This window comes from Kryptolebias marmoratus, linkage group LG13 (assembly GCF_001649575.2).
Source record: "Kryptolebias marmoratus isolate JLee-2015 linkage group LG13, ASM164957v2, whole genome shotgun sequence".
In the NCBI taxonomy this organism is placed as follows: Eukaryota; Metazoa; Chordata; class Actinopteri; order Cyprinodontiformes; family Rivulidae; genus Kryptolebias; species Kryptolebias marmoratus.
In genome coordinates, this window is record NC_051442.1 from 2147918 (window position 1) to 2175698 (window position 27781).

Sequence of the window (27781 nt, forward strand, 5' to 3'; positions counted from 1 at the left end):
TTGAACGTGTTATACGTGGAAATGAATTAGATTTTAAACTCATGAAACTAGTGTTTTTTACTGTTTTATTTAGTAGTTTCACACGCAAGACAGGGAGTTATTTTAAGCATGAAAGAGTAGCTTTAAATATGATCTCTATATTGTTCTTTTTGTCGATTTATTTTTTCAGGCGGAATAAAAAAGTAGTTCCAGCGTCTGGGAGGGAGAGGACTGAGTCACGCCACGTTTAGTCTGGGTTCTGCCTCATTCTGAGCGTGAGAACGTCATAAAAAATAAAAAAAAAAACACGGAGTCAGACTGTGGCGGTCCAGCCTCGTGTTTTCGCCCCCAGGAGGCTCTGCTCTCTCCCAGCCCCTTTGTTCGCTCCAGCCGGTGGGCTGAGTCACACGGGGCGGGCTGAGCTGCGGCTGTTCGCCCGACGGAGCCGCGGAGGAGACGAAGAAAGGCCGTCGGAGCCGCAGCAGCCAGGCGGGGAGAGCAGAAACTTCATCCCGCCGGACAGCCTCCTGAGGCCGGTCACCTCCGCTCCAGCTGCCGGTCCTGGAGGCGGGGAAGGAGCCGGAGCACGCCGGCGGGCTAACAGCTAGCTCCGCGCCGGTGAGTTTCTGCTCAGCATCCATATTTGCATCCCTCCCTGGGAGTGGCACCTCCCTGCCTCTCTCCACCCCCCCACACCGGCTCAGACCTTCTCTGACCCCCCCTCGGAGGTGGTGTTTTCACACAGAAAGGTGAGTATTTTCAGGTTTTTGGTTTTTTTTTTAACAGGGTGGAGGTGAAGGGCAGTGGAGCCGGCGCTGCAGCAGGAGCGACAACAATGGATCAAACTGGCCTCGTTGGGTTACATTATCACCCCCCAGCATCCAGCTCTCATTAATCCTGAATCTGGAAATGTGCTGGAGAGCTGGGAGATCATCCAGGAGCTGCTTCTTTTGTTGTTTCCTCCCGGCTGGTTTGGGGCTCTGATCCGGCCTGATCTGAAAAGTTCACAATCAGGGCCGAATAATAAACAATAAGAACCAGGAATAAACATGATTTCTGTAATAATTCACTGTGAATGCTGACTGAAACTGATGTCAGAGCTAAAACAAACAGAACAGAAGCTAAAAGCTATGATAAACTAAAACAGGAACTAAACACAAACATGAGCAAAATAGTAGCTAAAAGCTTGCTTGATGTGCTGCTGCTACTGTTAGCTTTCAGTTAGCATTTTGCTTGTTTTAGCTTTTAATTAGCCTTCTTCTGCTTTTAGCATTTAACCATCTTCTTTGCAACTTTTAGCTTCCAGCTAGACTTTTGATACTTTAGCTTTATGTTACCATTTGCATGTTTTAGCCAACCCTTTTCTGCTTTTAGCCTCTAGCTAGTCTTTCAGCTGTTAGCTACCTTTTGCTACTTTTCGTTAGCGGTTAGCTATTTTTAGCTTTAAGCTACTTTTAGCTAGCCTTCCCCTGCCTATACCTAATGTTTTGCCACTTTTTAAGTTTTTGTTTGCTTTCTGATTCCTTTAGCTGCTAGCTAGCTTTTTAAATCCTTCATCTTTTAGCTAGTGTTTTGCTAATTTTAGCTAGCTTTTTGTTCCTTACAGCTTTTAGCTAACTTTTTCTTGCTAATACTCAATGTTTTTCATTTTGTGTGTTCTTGATAGCATTATGATTGCTTTAGCTTTTAGCTAGCATTTTAAATCCTTTATCTTTTAGCTAGTGTTTTGCAAGTTTTAGCTAGCTTTTTCCAGCTTATACCTAATGTTTTGCCACTTTTAAGATTTTGCTAACATTTTCACTTCTTTAGTTAGCTTTTAGTTCCTTATAGCTTTTAGCTGATGTTTTAGCTTCAGTTATCAGTGCTCATTTTGTTTAGTTTTTTGTGCAGAAAAGTCCTTTTGTCTCGTTTTGTTTCTGTTCTCCAGCTGTCGGCTGATCCACCCTGTCTCTCATTTCTCCCTCCTGCAGCCAAACATGGACGGCGGCGGCCTTCGGCTTCTCGTTTAGCTCCTGATCCACAAGCCTTCGTCGGTCAGGGAGGAGCTCTCGGCTCTCGGCTGCTTCCTGCCCTCGCAGAATGAACATGCTGAAGTCCAGTGGACTGAAAATTCCCGGCCGTGGGGCCAAACATTCCAGCCCAGTGGGAAGAACCTCGGTGGGAGGAACATCCAGCCCCGTGGCCCCTAAAGACAGTAAGTCACTTCCTGCTCCGGCTTGGCTCGGCTCGGCTCGGTTATTTGTTTCTGACTCAGCCGAACGCAGCTGTCTTTCATCACATTCTCTCTGAAACTCTCACTCCTGGTCGTTTTCGCTTCTCATCCCATTAATTTACAAAGAGACTTCTTCTTCTTCCCTCCTGATGTCAGCATTTAGCTGGACGGTCTCATTTAGACTTTTATCTTGATGGAAATTCTTTATTTACGCTTCCAAGGTGTATTTGTTAAGAAAATAAATCCTAAAGCAGTGGGTGGATTTTAATGAAACTCAGAAGGTAAACACAGGATGTACGCCAGCTTGATTCAATATGGCTGCCACAGGTAACTAACCTTAGCAAACACAAAAATGACTAGAACTCGGCCATTTTTACAGCTGTTGAGCTGAAGTTTTCATGAAATGATTCGGTGACGTGTTGACTCTGACCTCGTGTTCCAGTCGCCATTCTGGGAGTTTTGGCATCTTTCAGCTCAGTGTTTTGCCGTTTTGACCACAACTCTACGGTTAGTTTGTTCGCTCTCATCACTCTCGTGGTTCTCGTTGACCATCAGGCGGGTTTGGCTACCATTATCAGCTTCATTTTGACTGTTTCAGAGGATCACAGACTTCAATCAGAACCAGGAATCATTAGAATATCTGCAGTTTTATCCCTGAAATGTGTCTCTGGAAGAAACGATTTGTTGTTCAGACGGTGGAGCGACTGAATAAAGCTTTTACTAACACTCTGTTGCACAAAATTACAACCTCCCTGTTCCCACTAAGTAATCACAGCTGTTTCCAAACCTTAAACTCAACCACACTGTTTATCTTCTTCAGTCTCTGTTCCCACCACATGCATGTAGCCTGGGTTTGTGCTAAATTACAGCTTTACGCTCAGCCGAAGTGAGCAGGAACACAAATAACCCCCCTCCTTCGGCTCGTAGTGTCTCATTAGCTTCAGCGTTCATGCTGATTGTGGAATTTCATTAGAGCAGGAAGTTAGAGCTTCTAAAATTGTTTTAACAACTCAAGTTAACACTACGCTGCTGAAATCGAACTTTGCTGCGCTGCAGGCAGTTTTATGTAATGTTACGCAGATTGTTTCTTTGTTTAAATTTTACTGTTGTCGGATAAATTCTGTTCCAACAGAAAGAGTCGCCTCTGCCTCCAAGAAGTGGCGAAAATTCAAACAATAAAAGCTGAAGATGAATGCCATTAATGAGCAATCGGAGCACATTCCTTCCCCGCTTTATTAGAGCCACTTGAAAGAGAATAAACAAACAAGCTCTTTCAGTTGTTCGTCCAGGTTTTTTGTTTTGTTGGGGCTGGAGGTCAGTTTTGTGTCTGAATTCCTCCTGAAAGCGTCCATTAGCAGCTCTGAAAGCTAATCCTTTAATGTTGCCTTCAGGATGGAAGCCTGTTGCCACGAGTCATTTCAGCTCTGATTCTGTCAGGAACTCATAAATTCACCTACATCCTGTTTATTCCCCGTAGAAAAGAAGCATTAATGATGGATTTGGAGCTGCTTTAAATTCCCACTGTTGTTTTTTTAATGATTAAATAGTTTGGGGAAGATCCTGTCTCTCGCACTGACAGCAGATTGATGTTTAATTCACTTGAAATGTGACGGAAACATGTTTGTTTTTGTTACACTGTTCAAATATTAGTTCAATAACATGACAGTCACAATCTATGAAGGTTTCTGTAAAGTCCCAGAGTTAAAAAAAAGAATGAAGGAGGATTTTATAATATTTAAAGCCAATACCAAAGGCATTCAATTGAGTGGATTATTAGTTATTTATTTCATTTTTTTTCTGCATTTGCATTTCCTGTTTAAATATTTGAAGTAGTGTGGACAGGGCTCAGTGAAACATGTTTATTTATGTATTTAATCTTTATTTAACCAGCATCTCTATTGAGTCTCTTCCTGTGCATGAGAGGAGGTGAATAATTCTACCCAACACAACTGGTTGATTGGTTTGAGACTCTTATTGTGAAGGACTGAAGGAAGTTCTGAGTTCTGCTGTCGGGTTGACGCTACTAGCTGCTCCTCGGACTGCTGCAAGAAAGACAGAAAGACAGAGTCCCAAAGGTGCAGGACTTCAAGGACTGTGACAAAAGGGTGGCAGCAAAGGTCAAAGGTGAGAGCAGCCATGTTGGACGGTTTGGAGACAGAACAGGAAGTGGCAGAGCTGAAGATGTTGAGGTTCTCCTTGAGAGGGACGAGGATGGACAGGATTAGGAATGAGGACATCAGAGGGACAGCACAGGTTGGAGGACTGGGAGATAAAGTTAGAGACGGTTTGGACATGTCCAGAGGAGGGACAGAAGGATGTTAGAGACAAAGAGGACAGATATGGATGCAGTTAGAGAGGACATGGAGTGGGAACAGAGAACAGAGACCCCTGAAGAGGGAACAGCTGAAATAAAGATAAAGACGCAGATAATTGCCAGCTGTGTTTAAACTCTCCTTATTTGGCCGGAGTCTGACCAAAAACACATGAAGGGATTTGTTTCCTGCAGCAGACCAGCCTCCACAGTGACCTCACTTCGTGGTTTGAATCTAAAGCTCCTGTTTGTTGGTTTTAGCTGCTGTGACAGCGAGAAGGGGCCACTGTGTCGGAAGTTGGCTGAGTTTACTTTACTAAATTTAAAGAAGTGGCTCAGCCTCCTGAGGAAGCCATGAAGAGTAGAAAGCTCTCCTCTTGCTGCTTTTGATGTGAATAACAGAGCTGTGCCACCTCTCGTGGTACAGCATCCCCTGAGAGCCTGCAAACTCCATTTGTAGCAGAAAACTGATTTTTTTTTTTTTTTTTTTTTTTTTCCAGTCTCTTTAGTGGCATAAAGTTCAGCTATTTCCTGTAGGAAAGTGGAGGCATGGCAGACAGAATATGGGACGGAGTACAACAAGCTTCAAATATCTCCCTTCATTGGTGCAATCTGTTTCATCTAATACCAAATATATTTTTTAACCCTGCATTAGCCGGTGTAATAAACCATGTGAGCCCATGTGATGCAATGGCCCCCAAACCCTGGAGCCTGTACAAATATTTTATTGTGGCTTTAAATGCATTTTTACCCTTGCAGTCATTTTCTCCCACATCAAAAAGGAAAAAATTAAACATGTTTGTGTTTACTGAACTGATGTGTCCATTTAAATCCTGTTCATGCCACTCGCCCTGGTGATTCTGGGCTCCGGCACAGTGCATCTAAAAGCAATAAAGTGCTCAGAAGTCAGAAACGTTCAGGCTCAACCACCCCACACCCCTCCATCTGTCACTGCTCGGCCATCCACAGCTGCCACGACCTCTGCGGGAAAAACGCACAGAATCAGCCGCTACTAACCCATAAAACTGGGCAAACGGAAACCCAATAAGGTACCGAATTAAAGTGGTGATTGTTGAAAATGATCAGAAGTCAGCAGAGTGAAAGAGGGCTGTGTGTGTGACCAAAACAGACAGAGATAGGGGGATAATTGGGAGCTGTGGAGGATTCATTGTGTCGAGCTGATGAATAGTGGGATTCAGATGGTGGTGGGAGGAGGCCGAACACAATGGTGAAAGTAAGGGCTGTCTTTCCAGCCTTCCCTCTGCAGAGGATCCTTTTACCCTCGCTGCTCCGTTGCCTAAGAAACCCCGATCACAGGGTTTGCTCGGGTTTTTAAACGCCACGCTGGTCTTTTCTGCTCCTAATCAATCCATTAGAGTCTGGATATCCTGCTTAGAAAGAAAAATACTGTGAATTTAAACATGTTTCTATCTGATGACGCCGTACTTTGAGATGATTGTGGCCTTTATGCTTTAAGTGATTTAAGGATGAAGTTAGTGGATGAGTTACAGGATGAACAATTAAAGGCCAAGCGTTCCTCACCCGCTGGTCTAAGCCTGACTTTTTCCCTAAATCAAAACAGTCACAACCATCCAACATGAACCTGCGGTCGTTTTAGAATCACCAGATAACCCAACATGTTTGTTTTTGGATCATGGTGGGGAAACCTGGAGAAACCCTTCTCTGAGATTTGACCTGGCGTCCTTTTCACCGTGAGGCGGCAATGCTTACCACTTTTCCACTGTGCCACCCACTCTTCAGCTTCAGCCCCGATTAAAGTCACACCTTCTCCCATCGCAGCAAACGGACTCCATAAAACAACCACTGAGACCCGGAAAGCTCCGAGCTTTCTCTCGAGGTGATGAGGAGTCTGTAGCGACCCCAACGCTTCGTGTGCACACACTTTACTGGCGCTGCGGTGCATCAGACCGCATGCTAATGCTCCCCTTACAGACGGGCTGTGGAAAACTCGTTTAAGTGTCAAACAGGCAATATCTCGGGCAGCTTGGCAGGGTTAATCACCGGCATGTCACAGATACCGTCTCTCTGACCCACTTTTCAGGATGAATTAGAGGATGGTCTAATCTCGCACAAACTGCCGTGTGCGCTGAATGTTGCCACACGGGCGTCTTCTCTCTGCAGCTGTGACAGTTAAATGTGAGGGAGGTGATGAAAATGTTTAAATGCACAGTGTTTATTACTTCATTTTTAGGTCTGAGAATGTGATTTATCAGAGAAGTGACGAGCTTTTATTTTATTAAAACACATTCTGCTCTTGTGTTTGAAAAATGGAGCTACTTTTTAACAATCTTTCTTTCTTTTGTTCTTCCAGGCACTCCACTCAAGCCCATCACACCATCTAAACTCTCTGAGGAGGGCGATGATGTTTTGGGAGACTACACCGTTGGTGAGCAAGTCTGGGTCAACGGCGTCAAACCTGGAGTCATCGCCTACCTCGGGGAGACCCAGTTTGCCCCCGGACAGTGGGCAGGCGTCATCCTCAATGACCTAGTTGGCAAGAATGATGGGTCAGTGGGCGGCGTGCGCTACTTCGAGTGCCAGCCCCTCCAGGGCATCTTCACGAGACCCTCAAAGCTCACCCGACAGCCGGTGGGAGAGGGGAGCGACAGCCACTCCACCGATTCGGCCCAGAACCAGAGCCAGCAGGGGGGCGGCGGCGCCCCCGCTGGCCAGAGGGTGGTGGTGCCGCTCAGAGAGGGGCTCCTCAACAGCGCCGTGAAGACGGGGAACGAGTCCGGGTCCAACATGTCCGACAGCGGCTCGGTTAAAAAGGGCGGAGACAAAGACCTGCGAGTTGGAGATCGAGTTCTGGTGAGTCGGTTCAGTTTGGGTTTAAACAAGAACATCTCAGAGGTTCTGGACAGTTTTCAGCTCTGGGTTTCTCTGATGAGACTCGGCGTCTGTAAGGGAAGTTCGAGCCGGACAAACGAGCAGAGCTCATTTCTTCTGCCCGTTTGTCTGGAGCGGTGCAGAGCATGTTCTCTACGTACACCAAGCATCTGAGTAGTCAGTATCCTACCTGCAGTCGTCTCAGTTTAGAGAATCAGGGAGACATTTTCATCACAGTTAATGACATCCTAAAAAGCTCAAACCTGAAAGCTTTCCAAGCAGTTTAAGTATATTAGACCACGAGACAGAAGTTAATGTTGTCACTGTTTGTGAATGAGCCGTAACTAAAAACAGCTACTGGCTGTAAAAACCAGGTGATGTAACCCAGACAGCTGCTGGTCGGTGATATTTTACCTGCAGACGTTCGTTCTGTTAGCGTAGCACAGCAGCTTGGATGTTCCCGTCTACACTTTTTGTCTTAATATTAGTCAGAATCATTTCAGATGAAGAGTTTGACGACACCAGGTCTTAATTTGTTACCTGCATTTATTTTACAGCTCAGACTTCAGACCAGAAGCTCATTAAAGTTATCAAAATCAGTAGCATGTGTTCGACTCAGTAGATCTAACTGCAAGTTTATTTTTTATCAACAAGGAGAAAATACCATGCCACGTGTTTCCCACTTCCACGTTCGTAGCACGGCATGTAAAACTATAAACGAACAAGCCTCGCTGCATGACGTGTTTGATGAAATGAGGAACTTTTCTGTATTGTTGATGATTTTTCTGAGAACTGAACCGTCGGATTCAGAGACTCATCAGGGACAGACATGAGAACGGTGTTTCTTTACATCTACTCTGCCACAGAGGCTCGTACCAAACATGCACGTAGATTATGTCCCTGTCTGTAAAAATCTACTTGTTCCGGTTTAAATTCAGCTGTTTTTTGTCACCGTAAAGCTGGTGACATGGCCGACCCTGGCGGTGCTTTTTGCTCCTGTTGGTGTTTTTAGTGTTTCCTGCTCTGATATATTGACCCGGGGTCTCGCTGCTGTCCATTTACTGATAGGCACCGCCGGGGACCGTGTTCCACGCTGGTCAATATTATAAATCACTGCGGATTACTTTCAGCACTTAAGAAAGAGAGCAAGCCGCTGCTGATACATTGATCAGTGAATCCATCTTTGCGCTGAGCCTCTCCAGTGTAATCCATCTCGCTGCGCCGCTGTCCGGTTGTTTCAGCCTCCTCTGAAACGTTGCCTTCAGTATTTTTGTGAAATTAGCACAAACTCAGATTACACACGGTGGGCACAAAGTGAGGAGCTTCCTTCGCTTGGTGTTGAATTATGTGATCGCTGCAGGATGAGGGAGAGGTTAACCCTCCGGACCCGAGCTTGGTTAAATAAAAGTTGGTGGCAGATCAGGAATTAGCCCCGTCCTGCGCAGCGAAACGCCGGGGACGTTTGAACACTGAATCATTGTGACATCACTGCGCCCCGCTGACGGCAGCCATGACAGCACGGTGTTTCTTGGCCTCTTTTGTTTTCACAGACGGACAAGTGAGTGTCAGAGTCCAATATTAACCTGACAATTGGGGGAAAATACAAAAAAATGACCACTTTGTTTGTTTGGTTTGTCCCTAAACTTAGTTTTATGACAGAATTTCTGATGTAATCTTGAAATGTTGCAGGAAACTTGCTTGGGTGATTTTTATTTGTATTTTTTTTTTCCTGTTTCGTTAAAACTCATGCAGTGGTTGATGAGATATTTTGGTGACAGACAGACAGACACAGACCTGGAGAAAACATGATAAACGAGATAAAACAGAAGGAATGCTGCTTTTATTTCAGCAACGTCTGGAGGAAATGGGCTGTCTCGGAGCGTCTCTGTCAGGCATGTGCTCTCCATGTGTCGGAGATGTTCAGCAGCTGTTTTAGTTTCAGTCAGGTTTGACCCGTGTGTGGATTTCAGACTTTCCTCCTGCAGGAAAATGTTTTTAGTCTCATATTTCCTTTTGAACGTGGAGAACGGATAAACAGGAAATAATGACACTAAATGTACTCTGAGAGGCAGAATCTATATTTTTTTATTCAAATTTAGGATAAAAATAGTCAAAAACTACAGATTCTCAAGTTTCAGCATCGCAAATTTTAAGATTTTTCTGTTTTATGTGATTATTTTACTGATTATTTTCCAAAGGGTTAAGACTTTTTAAGGCCTGAACATTGAGCTTATATCTTATCTTCCCTCATCCGTTAGCAGACGACTGAATATTCATTAAAAATCATTTTAACGCAGTGAATTGCTCTCAGTTTGCTGCTCAGTCTACGTTCCAGCCCTCTCCTGTGGTCATGAGGTTTAGATCATGATGGAAAAAAGCAGCTGAAATGAGCCTCCTCTGTCAGGAGGCCAGGCTCAGCCTCAGAGAGAAAGTGAGGGAGCAGCGGCTCCTCCTCATTGAAAGGAGGCAGCTGAGGTGCTTCATCGAGTTAAGAACCCTTTGCAGGTTGTCTTGCCATGGCTGACCCCAGACCTGCAGGAGAGATTACAGTTTATGCTGTTTCTTCTCCGTCCTGGGGACTCTGGTATCCTCATGGAGGAGCTGGAGGTGTCACTGAGGAGAGGGATGTCTGATTTCCCTGCTGGGTTTGTTGCCTCCAAGACTGGACTACAAATAAGCAGCAGAAGATGGACGGGTGGGTGGGTGGGTGGTTGGATGGGTGGATGGACGGACGGACGGATGGTTGGATGGATGGATGGATGGGTGCACGGATGGATGGATGGATGTGTGGATGGATGAACGGATGGATGGATGTGTGGGCGGATGGATGGATTGATGAACGGATGGATGGATGTAAGCTGAGTGATGAATCGTCTTTTTCCCTTTATCCTCAGGTGGGCGGCTCTAAGATGGGAGTGATTCGCTACGTGGGGGAAACAGACTTTGCGAAGGGCGAATGGTGCGGGGTGGAGCTCGATGAGCCGCTGGGGAAGAACGATGGGGCAGTCGCCGGTACGAGGTATGCTCCTCCCACTCACACATCCCATTTCCCCCTGAAAGGGAGAAGAGAGGAAGGATGCAGATCCGTCTGTTCAGCTGTTTGCATCAAATAGTCCTTGAGATGACATCGACTGACCCCAGATGTGGTCTGCACCGTTTGTTTCCCCGAATATTAGTTCCACTTGTCAGTTTTACAACTCTTAGCCCAGTACTGATTCCTTCTCTTCCAGTAATTTGGGCAAAACTGATCAAATATGATGCTGATATTTTGGAGTGATGCTTTATTTTTAGAGATAATAATATGAGGTTAAAATGTGTAAAAGTTATCAGCAGTGCAGCTGACTGTAGCAGTTTGTCTCTTTGTAACGTCCGTCTCGCCTCCTGCTGCTGGTTATAATGCAGCTACGTTTATTTTTAGATACAGACGTTGAGTTTTTTTCCTCAAACAGGGAATAAATTGTCTTTTTAGTTTAGTAAACAAAAATAAGCTTTATAAATTTTCAGTCCCTGTCAAAACAAGGACAGAACTGACTTATCATGACTTATAAAAACATTATTTGCAAACAGGATGCCTCCACCTCCTGCTGAGAAACATTAAAAGCACCTAATGAACATGTCTTTATGTCCAAACGTCTCCTCCTGCAGATACTTTCAGTGTCTTCCCAAGTTCGGCTTGTTCGCTCCCATCCACAAGGTGATCCGGATCGGCTTCCCGTCCACCAGCCCGGCCAAGGCCAAGAAGAGCAAGCGGGTGGCCATGGGGGTGTCGTCCCTGGCCCACAGCCCCAGCAGCTCCTCCATCAGTTCAGTCAGCTCGGTGGCGTCCTCTGTGGGCGGACGGCCGAGCCGAGCTGGGCTGGTAAGCCGGCTGCAGGAGGGGAGGGCTGTTCAGACAGAGAGTGGCGAGCGGTTTACAGGAACTATCTGACATTCTGTGTTTGTTCGCTCCTCTAACCACTGTCCTTCTTTAAGTTCGTGCCTCTGCCAAATCAGACCCCATTTTGACTCCTCGTTTGTGTCAATTAAGTAAGAAAGTGTCTCCATTTATCACCCGTGTTTCAGTATTTGCTGTTGAGATACAAGACGGGTGCAGAACGCATCATCTAGCTGTTTGCAAAACAGAAGATAATTACAACAAAGTTCAGGGAAGGAATAAACACTTTAAAATAACACTTTTCAGCAACAAGACGATTCAGAGTGCTTTACAACATGTGAACACAAAAATCCAGAGTCATAAAACAACAATATCTAAAATATGAGCTGGGATAATCGAAGTAAAATCATGAAACTAAACATATCTAAAACATGAGACACAAAGTAAGACACTTATGAGCTAAAAACTAAACTAAAAGGTACCTGGAGGCTAACTAAGAGTTATAAAAAACATTTAAAATGTGTTTCTGTTCAGTTTGGTACAGAGTAGTTTGCAAAGTGAAAGCAGCGTTTGGTGCATCGGTTGAATATCTGTCTGTGTCTCAGGCTGACCCGCCGAGGAGGAGTCCAAACTGTCTCCTCGGCTCAAAGCGGAGTAGATGGGACATCAGGGTATCGCTCATTGATTTTAGCTTCTGGTTACAAGCCAGCGCTCGGACGGGAGAACACTCCCTTCTACTCTCACTAATTGTCTGACTGAGAGCAACCTTTGTGAATGATCACGTCGCTGCACAGAACATTCTGATGGACAAACATGTTGAATTTGCTGAAAACGAGATTTTAGATGCTATGCACGGACAGTTTTTCGTTTTACCTGAGAATTACTTTTATTTATGAAATACAAAAGCATGAATTTATTGCATCACTGACGGAACTCTTGAAATAGTCCCTTTTTCCTTTATTTTATAAATAGAAGAAAAATTTTAGTTAAATTTTAAATCCTTCTGACTCCGTTTTATGCAAAAGGCCTTTCAGTTTATTTGTGTTTTCATTTAAGAAAAAACACCTTTTAGTGTCATTTTGCTTAAATGAAAACTACAAAACTGAAGAAATCCTGTTGGTTTTGCTGCAATCCTTTTTAAACGGCGCGCTCTAGTGGACAAATAAAGTATTGCATCATGTTAAATTTGAATCCTCAGTCAATTCTGCCTACAAATAAAGACAAGCAGCTGTACTCTAAAGCCTAATGCTGTCAGTATTTTATAAGTTAACCTTAAAACCTGATTATGTTTTGCATTATTACATCATAATATTTAGAAAAAACAGATTTATTTAGGCTAAAAACACTTCTGAATTATTGATCAGAGGAGCTGATGCAACTCTGCATCCATCCTAACCTCCGCCTGTGTTTGATCATCCTTTCCGGTTCGAAGCTGACGGAGACCTCGTCCCGTTACGCCCGGAAGATCTCCGGCACCACGGCGCTCCAGGAGGCGCTGAAGGAGAAGCAGCAGCACATTGAGCAGCTGCTGGCCGAGAGGGACCTGGAGCGCGCCGAGGTCGCCAAGGCAACCAGCCACATCTGCGAGGTGGAGAAGGAGCTGAGCGTCCTCAAGGCGCAGCACGTGCAGGTAGGGGAAAAGGTCGGGCGGGTCAAATCGTCACGGAAACTCTCAGGGTTAGGGTCTGTGTGTGTAACGAGCGGAACCGCCGCCGTTTTCTCTCTGTTGGCAGTACGTCGCTGAGAACGAGAGCACGCTGCAGCAGGTCAAAGGCCTGCTCGCCAGCACGCAGAAAGATAAACTGGAACTGGCCAATCAGCTCGAGGAGGAGAAGAGGTGATGTCACTCAAACGCCACGTGCTCTTTGTGTAACGGAACGACCAGAACCGGTCCGGTTTCCTCATCAGGAACAAATCACAGAGGAAAAGTTTGCCTGTTAACATTCTTCCTCACAGTGAGAAACAACTCAGCTACACAAGGGGCCAAAATGAAAAACTTGGTTCTGTTTTGATCAATATTTATTAAAAAAAATACATAAATTAGCCTTGGTTTTAGATGTAATATGTCAAATTATTCATATAGAAATATCAAATACCTTACTTAATTTGATATATAGAATTTAGAAGAAACATACTTTAATGAACAAAAATAAATGGATTGAAGTTAAGAAGACATCGTTAGCATTCTCCATTAAACATCTAAAAAGCCAGGAACAAAATTCAATCTTACAGCTGCTAACATTGACACTGAAACAAGAAGAAAACACTAAAAATGACAATATACACTGAAGCAGACACCAGTTTTGTTTCTTGGTTGAAAATTCATCACCAGGAGTTTGATCTGTCCCATCTGATGTGTCCTTTTCACGTCAAAATCAAAGATTAGAGGAACTGAAACTTAATTTTCTTGGCTTCAAAGTAACCGTCACAGGAAGTTTTTTACTCGATCTGTCACAGATTTAATCAAATGTTGGGGGCCAGATAAAATGTTACCAAGGGCCGGATCGGGCCCACAGGCCTTGAGTTTGACACATGTGGCTTAGAGGAACAATTAGCTTCCCAGCTGCCTTAAAAACCGGCAAAAGTTCCTGGTTGTTGTTTCTGACAGCGTTCCTCTGAACAGAGAGCAGCGCAGACGTGTCGGCTTGGAGGTTGATTTTATTTCTAATTTTTGAAACTGAAAGCATCATTTAAGTGTCGGGGAAACTTTGGCTCAGTCCTCAAAGACTGAAGATAAGCAAATGTAAAAACAACCGGGGCGTCAGCTGTGAGCAGCCAGTTCTTCTGTATGTGAGCGTTGAACTCGTCCTGCAGTCAGAACGTCTGGTTCTTTAACCCGTGTCCCCGATGAGGTTTAAACTGTTCGTCATGTGGAGGGTTGAACAGAGTGATGTTACTGAGAGCTATCATCGGAACAAAAACGAATGGTTTGTAAAGATTCAGAGGATTCACGGGAGAATATGAAGAGCAGGAAGATGCCCAGAACCTTTCTGTCTGCTCACCTGTTCTGATTGTTCTGAAATCTTTGTGCTGCCTGATCAGAATTAAACATTTTCTATCTTTATTCACAGGAAAGTGGAGGACCTCCAGTTCCGAGTAGAAGAGGAGTCCATCACCAAAGGAGACCTGGAGGTATTTACACATGGATCCGCTTCATTTAATTTGTTCTTTAAATTGAAGCCAAAGCAAAAGGAAGGAGGAGGAGGGGTAATAATGTCTTCAGAAAGATGTGCAAACTTTCTGCAGACCAGATAGAATTATAAGTAAATATTTAATAATCGTCTTCTTAGCGTCAGATGAGCTGTTTGCACAAGAAAACAAAGAAGACAAACAGACCAGGAGTTTATCCTCCAATCAGAAGAAGCCGTGCATTTGGTGGAATCATCTGATCTGCAGATATAAAAAAATTAACCACAGCTTGTGTCAGAATATTCAGAAGAAGGTGAAATCAAACATTTACGGTATGAAACTCTGAGAACAACAGCTGAGCATGTTTGTTATTAAAACATCATTTTCTCCATGTCACAAAGTCAAACTGGTCACATTTTCATCTTGATAAGTTTGGAGTGAAGATCTCAGGGAACATGAGTCTTTGAACACCTGAAGCAGACGGACGGGTTTTCTGTGAAGGAGAATCTGTCCTGAGCTGCAAAAGGTCCAAACATTGGATCATCTGAGGCCTCTTCTTTCAGTTTGATCAGGCCTCCTTCATCTGTTCCTGTCTTTCCTCTCAGTATTTTTGTCTCAAACCAAACTGGAGCACGCCCACGTTTATCAGTCGCTGCAGAAAGAGTAAAAAAAACCCGAGCTGCTCGGGTTGGAGTCATCCGATGTCCGACTTTGGAGCTGAAGGTTAAAATAAATCCAGTCGTGTGTAGTTGTAGTATAAACTTACCAGCGTGGAAAAATACATGTCAGAGGGGCAGTAAAAGTATTTTGTGGAGGTTTTAGAAGAGTTTCTGTGAAAATATCCTCTGGGTTTAAATCCGGAAACGTCACGTCGTTGGGAGGATAAACTGAGGTCATTTCTCGAAGGAATGCATATCACCCGCCACCTTTCCTGCCAGTTTGAAGCGAAGATCATTTCACGTTGGGAAATAATGAAGTCGCAGCCATTTTGTTCAAACTTTCCCGCTCAGATGAGTCCCAGCTCCATCCCAGCTGCATGAAATAAAGTTTATTTCAGCTTTTAATTACCAGATGCCAGTATACATGACTTTATTATATAAATACATTTCTACTCTGGTCCCAACAGAACCCTTTAAAAGCTCCACCCTCCATTTTAAGGGCAGCTTGTCGGCGTTTTCTAATCCTCATCATCTCCTTCAGCTGCTCGGCTGTTCGTGGTTGTTTCAGCACGAGGCGGATCTGGACCCTCTGTTGGAAGTTGTGCAGAAAGTGTGCCTCCTGTGCATCAGTGAAGTCTGATCCAGCTGAAAACACGGAGCACGCCTCCTCCGGCTCTCTGTCCGTCTGACATGAAGCTGCGTGTGCTGGTTCTGGGTCAGCGCCGCCTCACGACTCCACAAATGTCTGAAGTCCTTCCACCTGATTCTGAGCTGCAGATGTTGAAGGAAAGTCCTCTGAGCAAAGCAGCGGTCTCGTAACCTTGTCTGGATTTATTTTTAGTCGCACCGTCTCTGTGTGCGTTTAGCTGCTCGCAGTCAGAGGATGTGTTGGAGAGGACTCTCATCGACTGTCTAATTGACTGACTTATAGCCATATTTGTTTTTACTAAAGTAGCTGCGGCGGCCATCCTCACAGGAAAACCTTTTTCAGTCCTTGTTCTTCTTTGAGTCTCAAATTCTCAGTTTAAAAAAAAAACATATAATAATTTCAGTCAAAGTAAGTAAAGAAACATGAAACATTTTTCCCTTTGGACTCGTGCTACACGTGAGGGGAATTAAAATACTGCGGTGCATTTTAGAAAACCACTAAAATGCTTTTATTCTTTCACTTTTTATTTCCAAACACCATCCAGAATAAATGACCTGAAGCTCAAAGCTTATTTTGGAATAATGGAAGCATGAAAAGTCTGATTCTGAGATAAATCACTCTTCACATCAATAATAAACCTCGGTGCCACAAAGCACTCACTGTTCAGGCTTCAGAGATAACGAAACACTTTGAAACGCTGGATTCCTGCTTCTGTCAACAGGGCCGACGCGGTCACGTCGCCGTATCCTTCAGGTTGGGAAACAGAACCAAGGTGAAAACAGAAAAAAAAAAACCCAAACTCCAAAGATGCCGTCTTGTTTTTGGCTGCTCGTATGGATTCTCCTCAGCCAGCAGCTCTCTGACACAAATCAGCTCCAGACTCTGTTGTTTTTAAATTAACAGCTTCAATCTTCCTAATCTGACTGGATGTGTGTGTGTGTTGTCACGTTTGCTTGGCTGCTTCTAGCTGATCGGAGAATGGCTCTCCTCTTCTCTCCTCCTCAAACACTGAGCTGCACAAAAGTTTGGACATCTGGCTCCGGGTTTAAATCCTTTTGGAAAGAAATGATACAATGACTTTAATATTACCAGAGTGTTGGTGCCAGAATTTTGATGGTTCTCCTCTAAAATACCAGACGAGTGCAGTTCTGGCTGCCAGGGGAGCGGCGGTGGGATGCATCAGCAAGATTTGACTCGAGTCGTTTCGAAGACTTAAAGCCGACCCAATCAATGCTTTTATATTAACGAGAAATCAAATAACTCTGCAAAAGTTGCAGCTCGGGGTTATAAACCCGGCTCTAAAACTGAACTAAAATAAAAACAAAAACCTGGTCGTTAAAATGCTGACTCAGCATTTACACAATTTTAAATAAAATGTGTTACTTTGAAAAGAAAATTTACAATGACTCGTTATTTTTTCATTTGTTGCTCTTAAATTTGAACAATAATGGCCTTTAAAAGGTAAATAAATGACCAAAATAATACTAGATTTACAAAACTCAATAATATTGAAATAATGTTGGAATTTAAACATCTGCAGCACGAATAAAATCAGATTTTAGTCTTTTTTTCATCACTTTATTAACTGTGTTTGGATGCGTAAATAAGAATAAAATCTATCACAACTCTGAGCCTTTTCAGCAGATATTCCGTCTCCTCCCCTGCTTGTTTGTTCGCCGCCTTCAATCTGAGCGTTTACAGTAAATCTGCACGACAAAGAGCCCGGATCACTTCCTGTTGGGTTTAAAGTAGTCGAGTCGCAAATTTGGGAGTCATTGTATCATTTTGACACGTACGAAGGAGCCAACCAGTCCAACGATCCACAAACTGCAGCTTCTTGGTTCTTTGCACTTTGAGCAGCTCGAGTCTTTTCCTGAAGCCTGAGCTCTGCTCGTAACGCTCTCAGGCTGCGTTCGGCTTTTTCCGCCTGTCACCGCTAGAAAAGTAGATCCTTTTAAGATGGCTGCCGTGTCTCTGCTTTCACAGCTGATGGAGAAAGCTGTCAAAAACTGTGACGGGTGTCGTTCTCTTCCTTCCTTAGCAAACCACGGTGGAGGAGCAGAGTCGCATCGTGCAGCTGGAGGAGCAGCTGTCCCTCCGCAGAGCTGAGATCCAGGACCTCCAGGCTCGGCTCAGACGGGCAAACGCTGAGGCCCCCGGGGCGGACGCCCTGCCGGCGGGCCGCGAGCGCCGCATGGAGAACGGCGAGAGCGCGTTAGTGGCGAGCCAGCAGGAGGTGGAGTCTCTGAGGGCGCTGGTGGACAAACAGAACCTAGAGCTCGGTGAGATGAAGCAGAAGGTTCAGCAGGCCACCAAGGAGAACGTGGAGATGATGGACTCCTGGAAGGTACGACGAGCCTCAGGCGGCTCAGCCGGGTCAACTCTCTGCTCTTTGATGATTGTTTATAAAACACATTTATGTGCTGCACGTTCAAGGACAAGACGTGGAAAATGAAGGCCTTACATTCCATGAATTCATGAGTTTTAAGCTGAGACGATCCTTTGATGAGAGATGATGGAGTTTTGGTCAAACCTTGAAATTATATTCTGAGATCTCTCACTCCAAGGACGAGTTCTGAGTCAGTCTTAGCTGCCATCACATCAAATTTTACCTCAGTATCTGTAAACTTCACTCAGTTAAGGCCAGTTTCCTGTTAGCTAATGTTAATTAACCATCTTAATTTGGGTCGACTCCAAACGTTAATCCGTGGTTATTTCCTGCAAGTTTCAGTAACATTCATGCAGTGACTCGTGACATATTTTGCTGACGGACCAAACAAAATGAAAATAAGTTAAATTTCTGAGCTTCCTTCTCGTTGCAGGTTAAATTCGACACTTTAGTAAGCGACCACCAGCGATCCTTGGAGGAGCTGAAGGCGTCGTTGAGTCGAGATCAAGCTGCTCCACAGGGTCCGGAGCAGGACGCCCAGGAGCTGAGGACCACCCTGGAGAGCCTGAAGATGGAGCACCAGCTGGAGGTGGAGAACCTCAAGGCCAAACACCAGATCGAAGCTGCCATCCTGACCAAGGAGCGCGAGGACCTCTGCGCTCGCCTTCAGGAGGCCAGGGAGCAGCTGAGCGAGGGCAGCCAGAGCTGGAGGTCCGACGCCGAGGCTCACGGCACCAAGGCTGCCCTGGCCGAGACCGCCGACAAGCTCCAGAAGGCAGAGGCCAGGCTGGCGGAGCTGCAGGACAGACTGCAGCTGTCAGAGAAGAAGATGACGGATTACCAGGCTCTGCAGAAGGCTCAGGCCGAGAGCCAGGAGGAGATCCAGAAGCTGGAGGAGGAGCTGAGGGTGACGGCGAACCAGCTGCAGGCCGTCCAGGCAGACCGCTACACGCCTCACGATGCGAACGTAGGCAGCCGTTTCCCCACAGAAACCTGCTGAGTGATTTCAGTTCAGCTTTTACAGCTTTGTTCTTTTACAGATGATAGAAGACAACGAAATCTCAGACGAGAAGATGAAGCTGAAACAAAACATCGAAGGTATTTGAGTCCATTTCCTTTGTTTATGGCTCCTGGTTTCCCCCCCCCCTGGTGATAAAACAGATGCTATTATTTTGTTCTAAGCTCTTTAAAGTTAATCTCTTTCCTGGAAGTGTCACCTCAGAGAAAATCAGATTCATCAGAAAATGAAAGGCCTGGTCGTCCTGGAAGGAGAACATACGACCCACCGCAGCTCACGTCAGAGTTTTAGACTAAAATCTTCTGATGATGAGAATCAAAGGATGGAGCTGCATCCAGTTTGGTCAAATCTTTAAAATAAAGTTATGTCAGGTTTATTAGTGCTTGACGTTTGTGTCGGGGTGACTCTCAGCTGCTACCATAGCTAATTTAAGCTCAACGTGTGTAAAATAGATTTAAAAAAAGCCATTTTTGTGTTTTGTGTGGTCAGTTGGTTGTGATTATTTTCTAAAAGATTCAGAAAAATCCATTCAGTGGTTCATGAGATGTTTTTTAAAAGCTTTTATCTTAAAGGTTGCTGATCAGAGAAGCTTTTTATCACCAGGCCAGACAAAAATGCACCAATCAAAGCTGAAAACTGGAGAAACGCTGAGTCTGTTACGGTTAATATCACAGAACCTGATGGGAAAATGAACACATGCTACGTTAGCTGACGTTCAGGCAAAATTAAAAAGCAGAAAGAGTTTAAACAAAGTTAAACAACCAGAGCGGCTTCCAGGAAGGACTCCTCAGCTTTTAGATAAATCCAAAACAATCAGGTACAGAATCAAATACAGAAATAAAAACATCAATCAGGTAATTTTAGCTAATAGTAAGTTTGGTACGAGATAACAGATTGGTTATTGGTATGACTATAACAGAGTAGGGTGATATAACAATAACAGGTCTTTAGGTGTTTAATACTTCTGACTTAGACCATTTAAGGATAAACTTTCCTCTAAGAGGAAGCATTTACAGATACAGAAATAAAAGTCTAACTATAACTATAACAGGTCTTTAATATGACATGTTGAAGTTGGTCAGGGATGTAAGCTAATAGAGGAAAGTTCATTCATGTCCAAACGCTTTAAGAGGAAATGTTTTAAAAATATCAAGACTACTAATCAAAAGCAATTCTAGCTCACAGAACGGTTGATATGATATTGATAATAATAACAAGTCTTTAGTGTACTATAGGAAATATTAGAGGTTGATACAGTGATATTAATAGACCATTAGAATATGAATAAGTTTTCCTCTTAGAAGAGCAGGAAGGGGTTAAATCTCGTCTTCATGGCTCCGTTCTCCAAACAGAACTGTTGTTTGTTTTCCCCTCAGAAACGACGGAGAAGCTGCTGAAAAGAGAAAAAGAAGTTTCGACGCTCACCTCTCAGGTTGAAGCCCTCAAATCCCAGCTTGGAGGTAAATTACGTTTTATGGAAAGATATTTCTAAATCCTTTTTCTTTCTTTGGCATCGTATCTTCACACAGACAGGCAGGATTTCTGAGTCTGATGTTTGGTCTTGACCTCTCCTCGACCCGTTCTGTGGCTCTTGTACTCGTTTGTTTGAGCGGAGTTCACCGTTCGGTTGTTCGTCTCGTCTTTCATCATCACCAAGTAATCTGGAAATCTCTGTCACATCAAAGGGAGCCAGAATATGTTTGATGCACTTCAAATAATCAAACTGACACGCTCTGAAGAATGGATAATAAATAATTTACAAAAGACAAAAAAAGAACAGTTTAAAGAATATTTCTGTTTTATGGGAGGATTTATTCTCCAAATCATCCGGTTGAATTTGGATGTTTGAGAGTAGAAATTAGCTGTAAGGAAAATAAAAATCTGATTTTTCTTTATTATTTCATTTACACAACAAAGTTTTGATTAGATGAGCTCATACTCCTGTTGTAGTTAAAGGTACATCTCTGATGATCCCACAAATGAAAGAAGAAACTAAAAATAAAACAAAACATCCTGGGAAAGCAGGTTAGACACGAGGAGTATAAAGTTCAAGTTTATTATAATAATAAATCAGAAATGTGGTTTACATTTTCTCCAAAAGGTCGTCTCTTTTTTGTATTTCTTACTTTTATTACAAATAAAATCCAGCCCACTGCAGGTTCAGGAGAAAAGCTTCACTTCCAGCTGGGCCAATAAAAGAAACAGATAATATCAGAGATAAAAACCAACATTTACTGCTCTTCATGTGAGCATCAGCAGCCGAGCTGGACCTGATCTCAGGCCTGGTTGGGTTTGGTTTCTTTAAATTATCTCGTTTGTATTTAATTGTTTTTGGGAGAAAAACAGCTAAAACCAGAGTATGTGCTGATGTTGTTAACAATAAATGCTTGAAACCATCACATCTGAAGCTGCACCCTTCAGCCGGGGTCAGTTTGCTTGTTTACGTCGAGTATTATTACAAACTTATACCTCAGTATTGTTTGAAGTACTACCACTGACCTGTATAATAATACTGAACTAGCTGAAACCAGCAGGAACGACTTTACAGAAGCTGCCATGTTGTGTTTTTGGAACCAGAGTCTGTGCACTGGTGCTGGGGGGCTTTAAGTCCCGCCCACTTCCCTGCACACAGTCATGATGTCACATGAGGTTTTTTTAAAGCATGAAAGAAAGAATTACAGCTAAATGGGTTTGAACAAACAGGAGGAACTTAGAACTTGTGCTTGGATCACATCCATTAAGTACATAGTATGTAGTATAGGACTTATTTACTGACAGCCGATAATTCAGTTTAGAATTTGAACAAATATGTCTCCTCCTGGACCTCTTGTGCTTCCTCTGATGTAAATTTTAAATTCATTACAGATATTACAAATAGCTAACTCTCAGTCTTCTTGGCTGAGTAAAAACGTGCTAACACGAGATAGCCGCTTAGCTGAGGTGCATCTGAGGTTAAAAATCTCCACAATATGCTTCACGCTTTAAAAATACACTTTTGACTCTTTGTATGATTTGTTCCATTAGATGAGTTAATATAGGTTGTTTGTTAAAATAATAAAACCGTATATTTGTTTATTTTCTGCAGTAAGAATAACGAAACCAAATACTTTTTCTTTTTTTCTCTCGCTTTAGCTCTGGAAGGGAAAGTTCGCTCCGGGGAAAAGAAATTCGAAGCCCTCGCCAAGGAGAAGGCGCGTGTGGAGGCAGAGCTGGAGTCCATGACCAAGAAGTCCCATGATGCATCGGGGCAGCTGGTCAGCATTAGCCAGGAGCTGCTGAAGAAAGAAAGGTAATAGCTTTATTGATTTTTACAGGCTCTCTGTGGATAACTGAAGTGAAAGATGATATCCTTCCACATCCAGACTCGCTGTGAAAAAGGACTTTTATCATCACTTTGATAATGGACATTTACTTGGAAGCAACAGACACTTTATTGATTTTATTGTATTTAATGTAAGGCTGCAAACAGGTCCTGAGTCAGTTCTGCTGATTTAAAACTGTATTTTCTCATAAAGGAAATGCTTTCTGTAGACAGTAAAAACACTAAAATGCATTTTAAAAGACTTATGGGAAGAAGTTCTGTTTGTAATGACTGCAGAAACTTATTTTCTGCTTCGATGTTTTAATGCATTGGAACAGTAAACACCGTTAAAGCCCGACTGTTAAACCGAAACAGTAATAAGACTCCTAAACATCACGTTTAAGAGTCTTATTTTATAAAGATGTGTTAATATTTACAGCATTTTCTCTCCTTCTTTTGTCAGGACACATTTAGGCCTTTTAATGCAACATTCATTGATGGTTTTTATTTAAACCTGAGGACTTTTAAACAGACATATGGGGGGTAATAGTTGTTTAATGTAACGCTCATGCAGTACCTGAAGATGCCTCGCTCAGAGTGTGTGTTGGGAATGACTCTCAGCCACAACCACACCAAATATGAGCCAATGCCTGCAGTTACAGTTGGTTCGCCGTCAGTGGGCAATAATAAGTCTTTTAGGGGTGATTTATGGAGCGTTACCTCCTGCAGAGCAGAATTTGAAGTACTCCTGCCTCTACACTGGAACTTAGCGACAGGAAACAGCTGATGTTCGTTTGCGTATCCGTCTTGCTCACGTCAGGAGTCTGAACGAACTCAGGGTGCTGCTCCTGGAATCGCACCGCCACTCGCGGGACGTGGAGAAGGACCTGAACCGAGAGGTGCACAAGGCCGAGTGGAGGGTGAAGGAGCAGAAACTTCAGGACGACATCAAATCCCTGCGAGAGAAACTGCTTCTGCTGGTGAGAACAAAAAGAAAAAGGCAAAAATTACTGCAGGACTCAAACTCTGACCAGTTAGTCCCTTCAAGCAAAGGAAAGAGATGTCTTTTTAGGTTATGGTGTATGTATATATGGCTGGCTGGATGAATTACAGGATTTATCCAAGAAATGTTTTTATTTATAATCTGACCACATGAGCAAAGTTCGACTCATTTCCAGGTGCAACCTGCAGTAAATGTTAGAAGTGGGAGGATCTCTGAGGAAGGAGTTAGTAGATGTTATTTCTGAGTTTCCTCCGTTGTTGTGAATCTGTGCGTGTTGCTCAGGGTCGGGAGCGATCCTCACCCGACCACCGGCGGTACTCCATGCTGGACCCCTCGGCTCTGGACTCGGAGGTGAGCCGCCTGCGCCAGCGGCTGCTCAGCACTGAGGACGCCCTGAGGAACGCCTTGGAGCACAACCAGCAGGTGGACCAGCTTGTCCAGGCCATGCGGAAACATCCGGACAAAAGCCAGGTGAAGACTTTATCTGTCATATTCGACTAAAAGAAGAAGGAACATGATTGATCGTGGGAGATTTAAACGTTAAAGATGAGGCCATCTGACAGAAACGGGACAACGAAGTGATTAAATAACATCTGGTCCTCCCTCATTATTACAACAGATGTGCAGCAATTAGCTGTTTTGTATGAAGAAATATTTTATTCTTCAAAGTTAGTATCTTAGCACAAAGACCAGAATCAGAGAGAAATTACTAAATGTTTAAAAATGATGCTCTGTATAATTTTAGTTTTCGGTCAGAATAAACTAAGGTCCCGTCCACAATAACACAAAAACTTTGACGCTGTTTGCACCTTCCATCTGCATGTGAACTGTTGAAACTTTAATAAAATTATTCCACATTTATTTACTTTATACCTAGTATATCAGTGGGTAGATAAAACAATCAAAGTTTTCATGAATATGCTGATGTGGCTCATTCCCTCTGTTACTTTACGGATTGAGTCTGTGCTGAAAACAACAACAATGGCTCCATTATCATCATTATTTCCTCCGTCTGATGAGAATTCATGCTGCTCTGTCAGGATGAAACTTTAGCCTCGTACTGGAAGGTTTATGTAGTGAAGGGAAATGATTAATAATAAAAAAAGCAGCTATTATTTGATGTTGATCTCAGTGTTTACGCCACCTACTGGCGCGACACGGTTCTGTTTTTGTCCTCGTCTGAACAGATGAAGTTTCTTCAGATTGTGTCATGAAGACCTTAATAATCAGCTGTAGGTTTCTGTAACAGTTTAATGTCTGCATTAATGGCTGAATCAGGTCAAGTGTTCATCTGCTTGGATCCTTTCTGTCTTTTTCAGCTTCATGGAGCTAATTCAGCAAACGGGATTCACCACCAGGAATCAGACAGCACTCAAGATGTTAGTAGATTTTCATTCTGTTGTTTAGTTCCTTACTGATTTTTGATGCTTTTAGCTAGCCTTTAGCTACATTTAACTACTGTTCTGCTACTTTTAGTATTAACTAGCATTTTGCTACCTTTAGCTTTTAGCTGCCATGTTGCTACTTTTAACTACCGTTTTACTCCTTCAGCTTCCACGCTGCTCTTTTTACCTTTTAGCTACCATTTGGCTCCTTTAGCCTCTATATAAGCTTCCATTTTGTTCCTTTTAGCTCCTGTTCTGCTCTATTTAGTTCCATTCTGCTCCTTTTTAGCTTCTGTTTTAACTTTAACAGCTCAGTTTCAGCTTCTTCAGCGCTCGGCGTTCGCACTGAATTTCTGCAGAAAGTAGAATTTCTCTCGTTAATCCATGTCTTCTTGTTTTCAGCAACAACGCTGATATAAGCAGCAGAGGTAAGACGGGAGGACGCTGACGCTGACGCGACCCGGAAACAAAGCTCGTCTAAAACGTCTCCTGATGCTGCGATGGACGCTGGAGGAACTTTTCAGTTTACAGTCAAAAACCAAAACAGAAAATCTTGAAGCGAATTTATGTGCTGTTGCAGAAGGCATCTATTAGCCAATCAAATAGTTCCTTTTAAAGCTCTGTACGATATGGACATGAAGAGATATTATTGGTAAAAACAACTGTTGAGAACTTAAAGGACGGCAGCTTTTTATGCTTTACAGTAGTTAGAACGTTTGAACCTACAAGTCTCCGGGAACTTTGACAATTCTGAACTTTTATCTGGAAAGAAAAACTTCTGATGGACAACTAACTGAAGAGCTGAAGGACTGGGTCTTAGTTGCTGCTTTTCTTTTATTTATTACTTTTTCTTTGCTCTTTTGCTTTGTAATAATACTCCGTGCTGCAGGTGAGCCGTGCAGAGCAACGTACGAACGATGACCTTTGTTGGGCATTCGCCACCTAATATACAAAATATTGGATTAGAATTGGTATCAAACTTATTACATTTCCCTACGCTCCTGTATGCATTCAAACTCCAGCTGTAGTGCACAAAAACAAATAGATTTATTTTCTCCACTTAAAAAATGTCATTTGAATAAGAAACACTGAAAGTTTGAGGTGTGGCTAAAAAAAAAAGGGTTATTTTTTAATATCCCCCAATGATTGTGGTCAGATTGTATGGATTCTTTGGAATATTGTCTCCCCATACATCTGCCGAATGTAATCCATACAACATTATTGCAAAAATTGTGAGCAGCCTTTGTGTTGGGTCTGAAAACAGAATTTCAGCTCAAAAAAAGTCACAAAAAACAAGTGCTGTTAGGATAATCCCAACTCAGGCCCTGTTCAGACCTTGCATTAAAGATCTGTGATTCTGTGTCAGCTCAGATTGGGAGCATTCACACCCGACCGTTACCCCAAGACGTTTTTACGATTTAGTTACCCTCAGACAGACGGGCAGCCATGTTGCTCAGTTACAAAACATTCAGACGTCTCTTCAGAGGCATTTGGGTCACATTTCTGTAAAGTTATCTCCTGATTATCAAACAGACAATAAGAGAAATGGAGGAGTATACAGTGATTAGTGACTTCACAAAGAGTCAAAGCAAATACTGAAGATTTGAACCCATTAAAGTCCGCGGAGCACTGACAGCCGTCTGCTCGGCTGTGTTTAATTAGGTGAATAATGAGACAACGCTGCTCTGGCAGGTGTTCACAGTGACCACTGTGTGTTCACCCAGCTTTAAAACAATCAGAGCAAACTTTACCGTATTTTCTGATCTTTAAGGCACACAAAAAGTGACATTCCGCGCAAATTTACAATAATTGGGAGGTGCAGGTGCACGACGATGCACCTTATAGTCCGGTGCGCTTTTTATATATGACAAAAGGTTGAAAATGGACCATTTATTGACAGGGCGGCTTATAATCCGGTGTGCCCTATTGTGCGGAAAATACGGTAAATTAAAGAGAAATTCTCCACAATGCATCTGATCGGCTGTGATTAATAAACTCCTGACAAAATGTGTTTTTACTGAAACGGATTCTGATAAACAGTTCATTAAAACCCCCAAAATAAAACAGACAAAATAAGTTGTATCTTCAAAATATTCCCAAAGATGGCCGTTTAATAATCAGTAATGAGCCGGCAGCTAAGATGATTTTATTTTTTCACCCCGTCCTCCTAAAGACGTCCAGCTAACCCTGCTCGTTGGGGTCCCAGCTCCGGACAGGTTGTGTTCAGACTGGAAACCGTTCACACCTGTGTCTGAATGCAATCTGGACGGATTTAAACAGCAGGTCTGAACGGGGTCTAAGCCACTCCATCCCAAATAAAAGTTACCAGAACAAGGAATCAAGAGCAGCTTCGCTTTTTGATGCAGAACAGGTTCAACAAAGTGGAAAAAAAACACTAAATGCCTTTATTCTTTCCATGTACTGTTTTTAAATGTTTTGTTAATTTAAGAACAAGCATTATTACTATAACTATACTGTATTTATTATCAGAAACTACAGCGTAACTGGAGGTACATTCTGACTAAACAAAAATCATCTTCTGTTACAGGTTTGACAGTGATGATTCACATGCAATCCTGTTTTCAGGTGTTTGCTAAGAGTGCTATTAATTCATTCTCCCCCCCCAAAAAAAAAACGCTGATTTTTTTTTTTTTTTATTGTTGTGGGAATAAACCTGAGGAGCCTTCTGACTTCAGTAATGTTAACAGACTGGATGTAGGTAAATTCTTACAGTTTTTTTTTATTCTTCAAACACTCTCTGAGCCTGTATCAGTACACTTCTCACTCTGCGATCAGTTATTTTATTTACACATATATGTGGTAATATTAAAGGTACTCATTGCAAAGTCATGAAGACATGGGGGGGGGGGGACATGAAGTAAGAAACAAAAATCTTCTTTTCATAACGACGGTTAATGTGTCCTTAAATAAAACGTTTGTAAACCAATTTTGTGACTGAAAAAAGGTCAAAGGTCACACTTTATGGTTTACCTTCGCAGATTATGGTCGGTCTGATGTACCA

At 43.1% G+C, this 27781-nt stretch overlaps 1 protein-coding gene across 4 annotated transcripts; it reads left to right on the forward strand.

Moving 5' to 3' along the window:
• Positions 1-27781, forward strand: clip2 (CAP-GLY domain containing linker protein 2). Of its 4 annotated transcripts, XM_037979115.1 has the most exons (19): positions 1-597; positions 766-1037; positions 1950-2173; positions 6835-7334; positions 10247-10371; positions 10998-11211; positions 12659-12856; positions 12960-13063; positions 14298-14358; positions 16385-16435; positions 17705-18010; positions 18486-19019; positions 19093-19150; positions 20447-20530; positions 22203-22359; positions 23192-23351; positions 23657-23845; positions 24694-24753; positions 25162-27781. In XM_037979115.1, exons 3-19 carry the CDS (start codon positions 2059-2061, stop codon positions 25171-25173), a joined length of 2928 nt encoding a protein of 975 aa, XP_037835043.1. In that variant the 5' UTR covers positions 1-597; positions 766-1037; positions 1950-2058; the 3' UTR covers positions 25174-27781. The 4 variants fall into 4 exon arrangements, with proteins under 4 accessions (XP_037835043.1, XP_037835042.1, XP_037835044.1 ...); XM_037979114.1 differs by lacking the exon at positions 766-1037 and having other exon boundaries at positions 1-728; XM_037979116.1 differs by lacking the exon at positions 766-1037.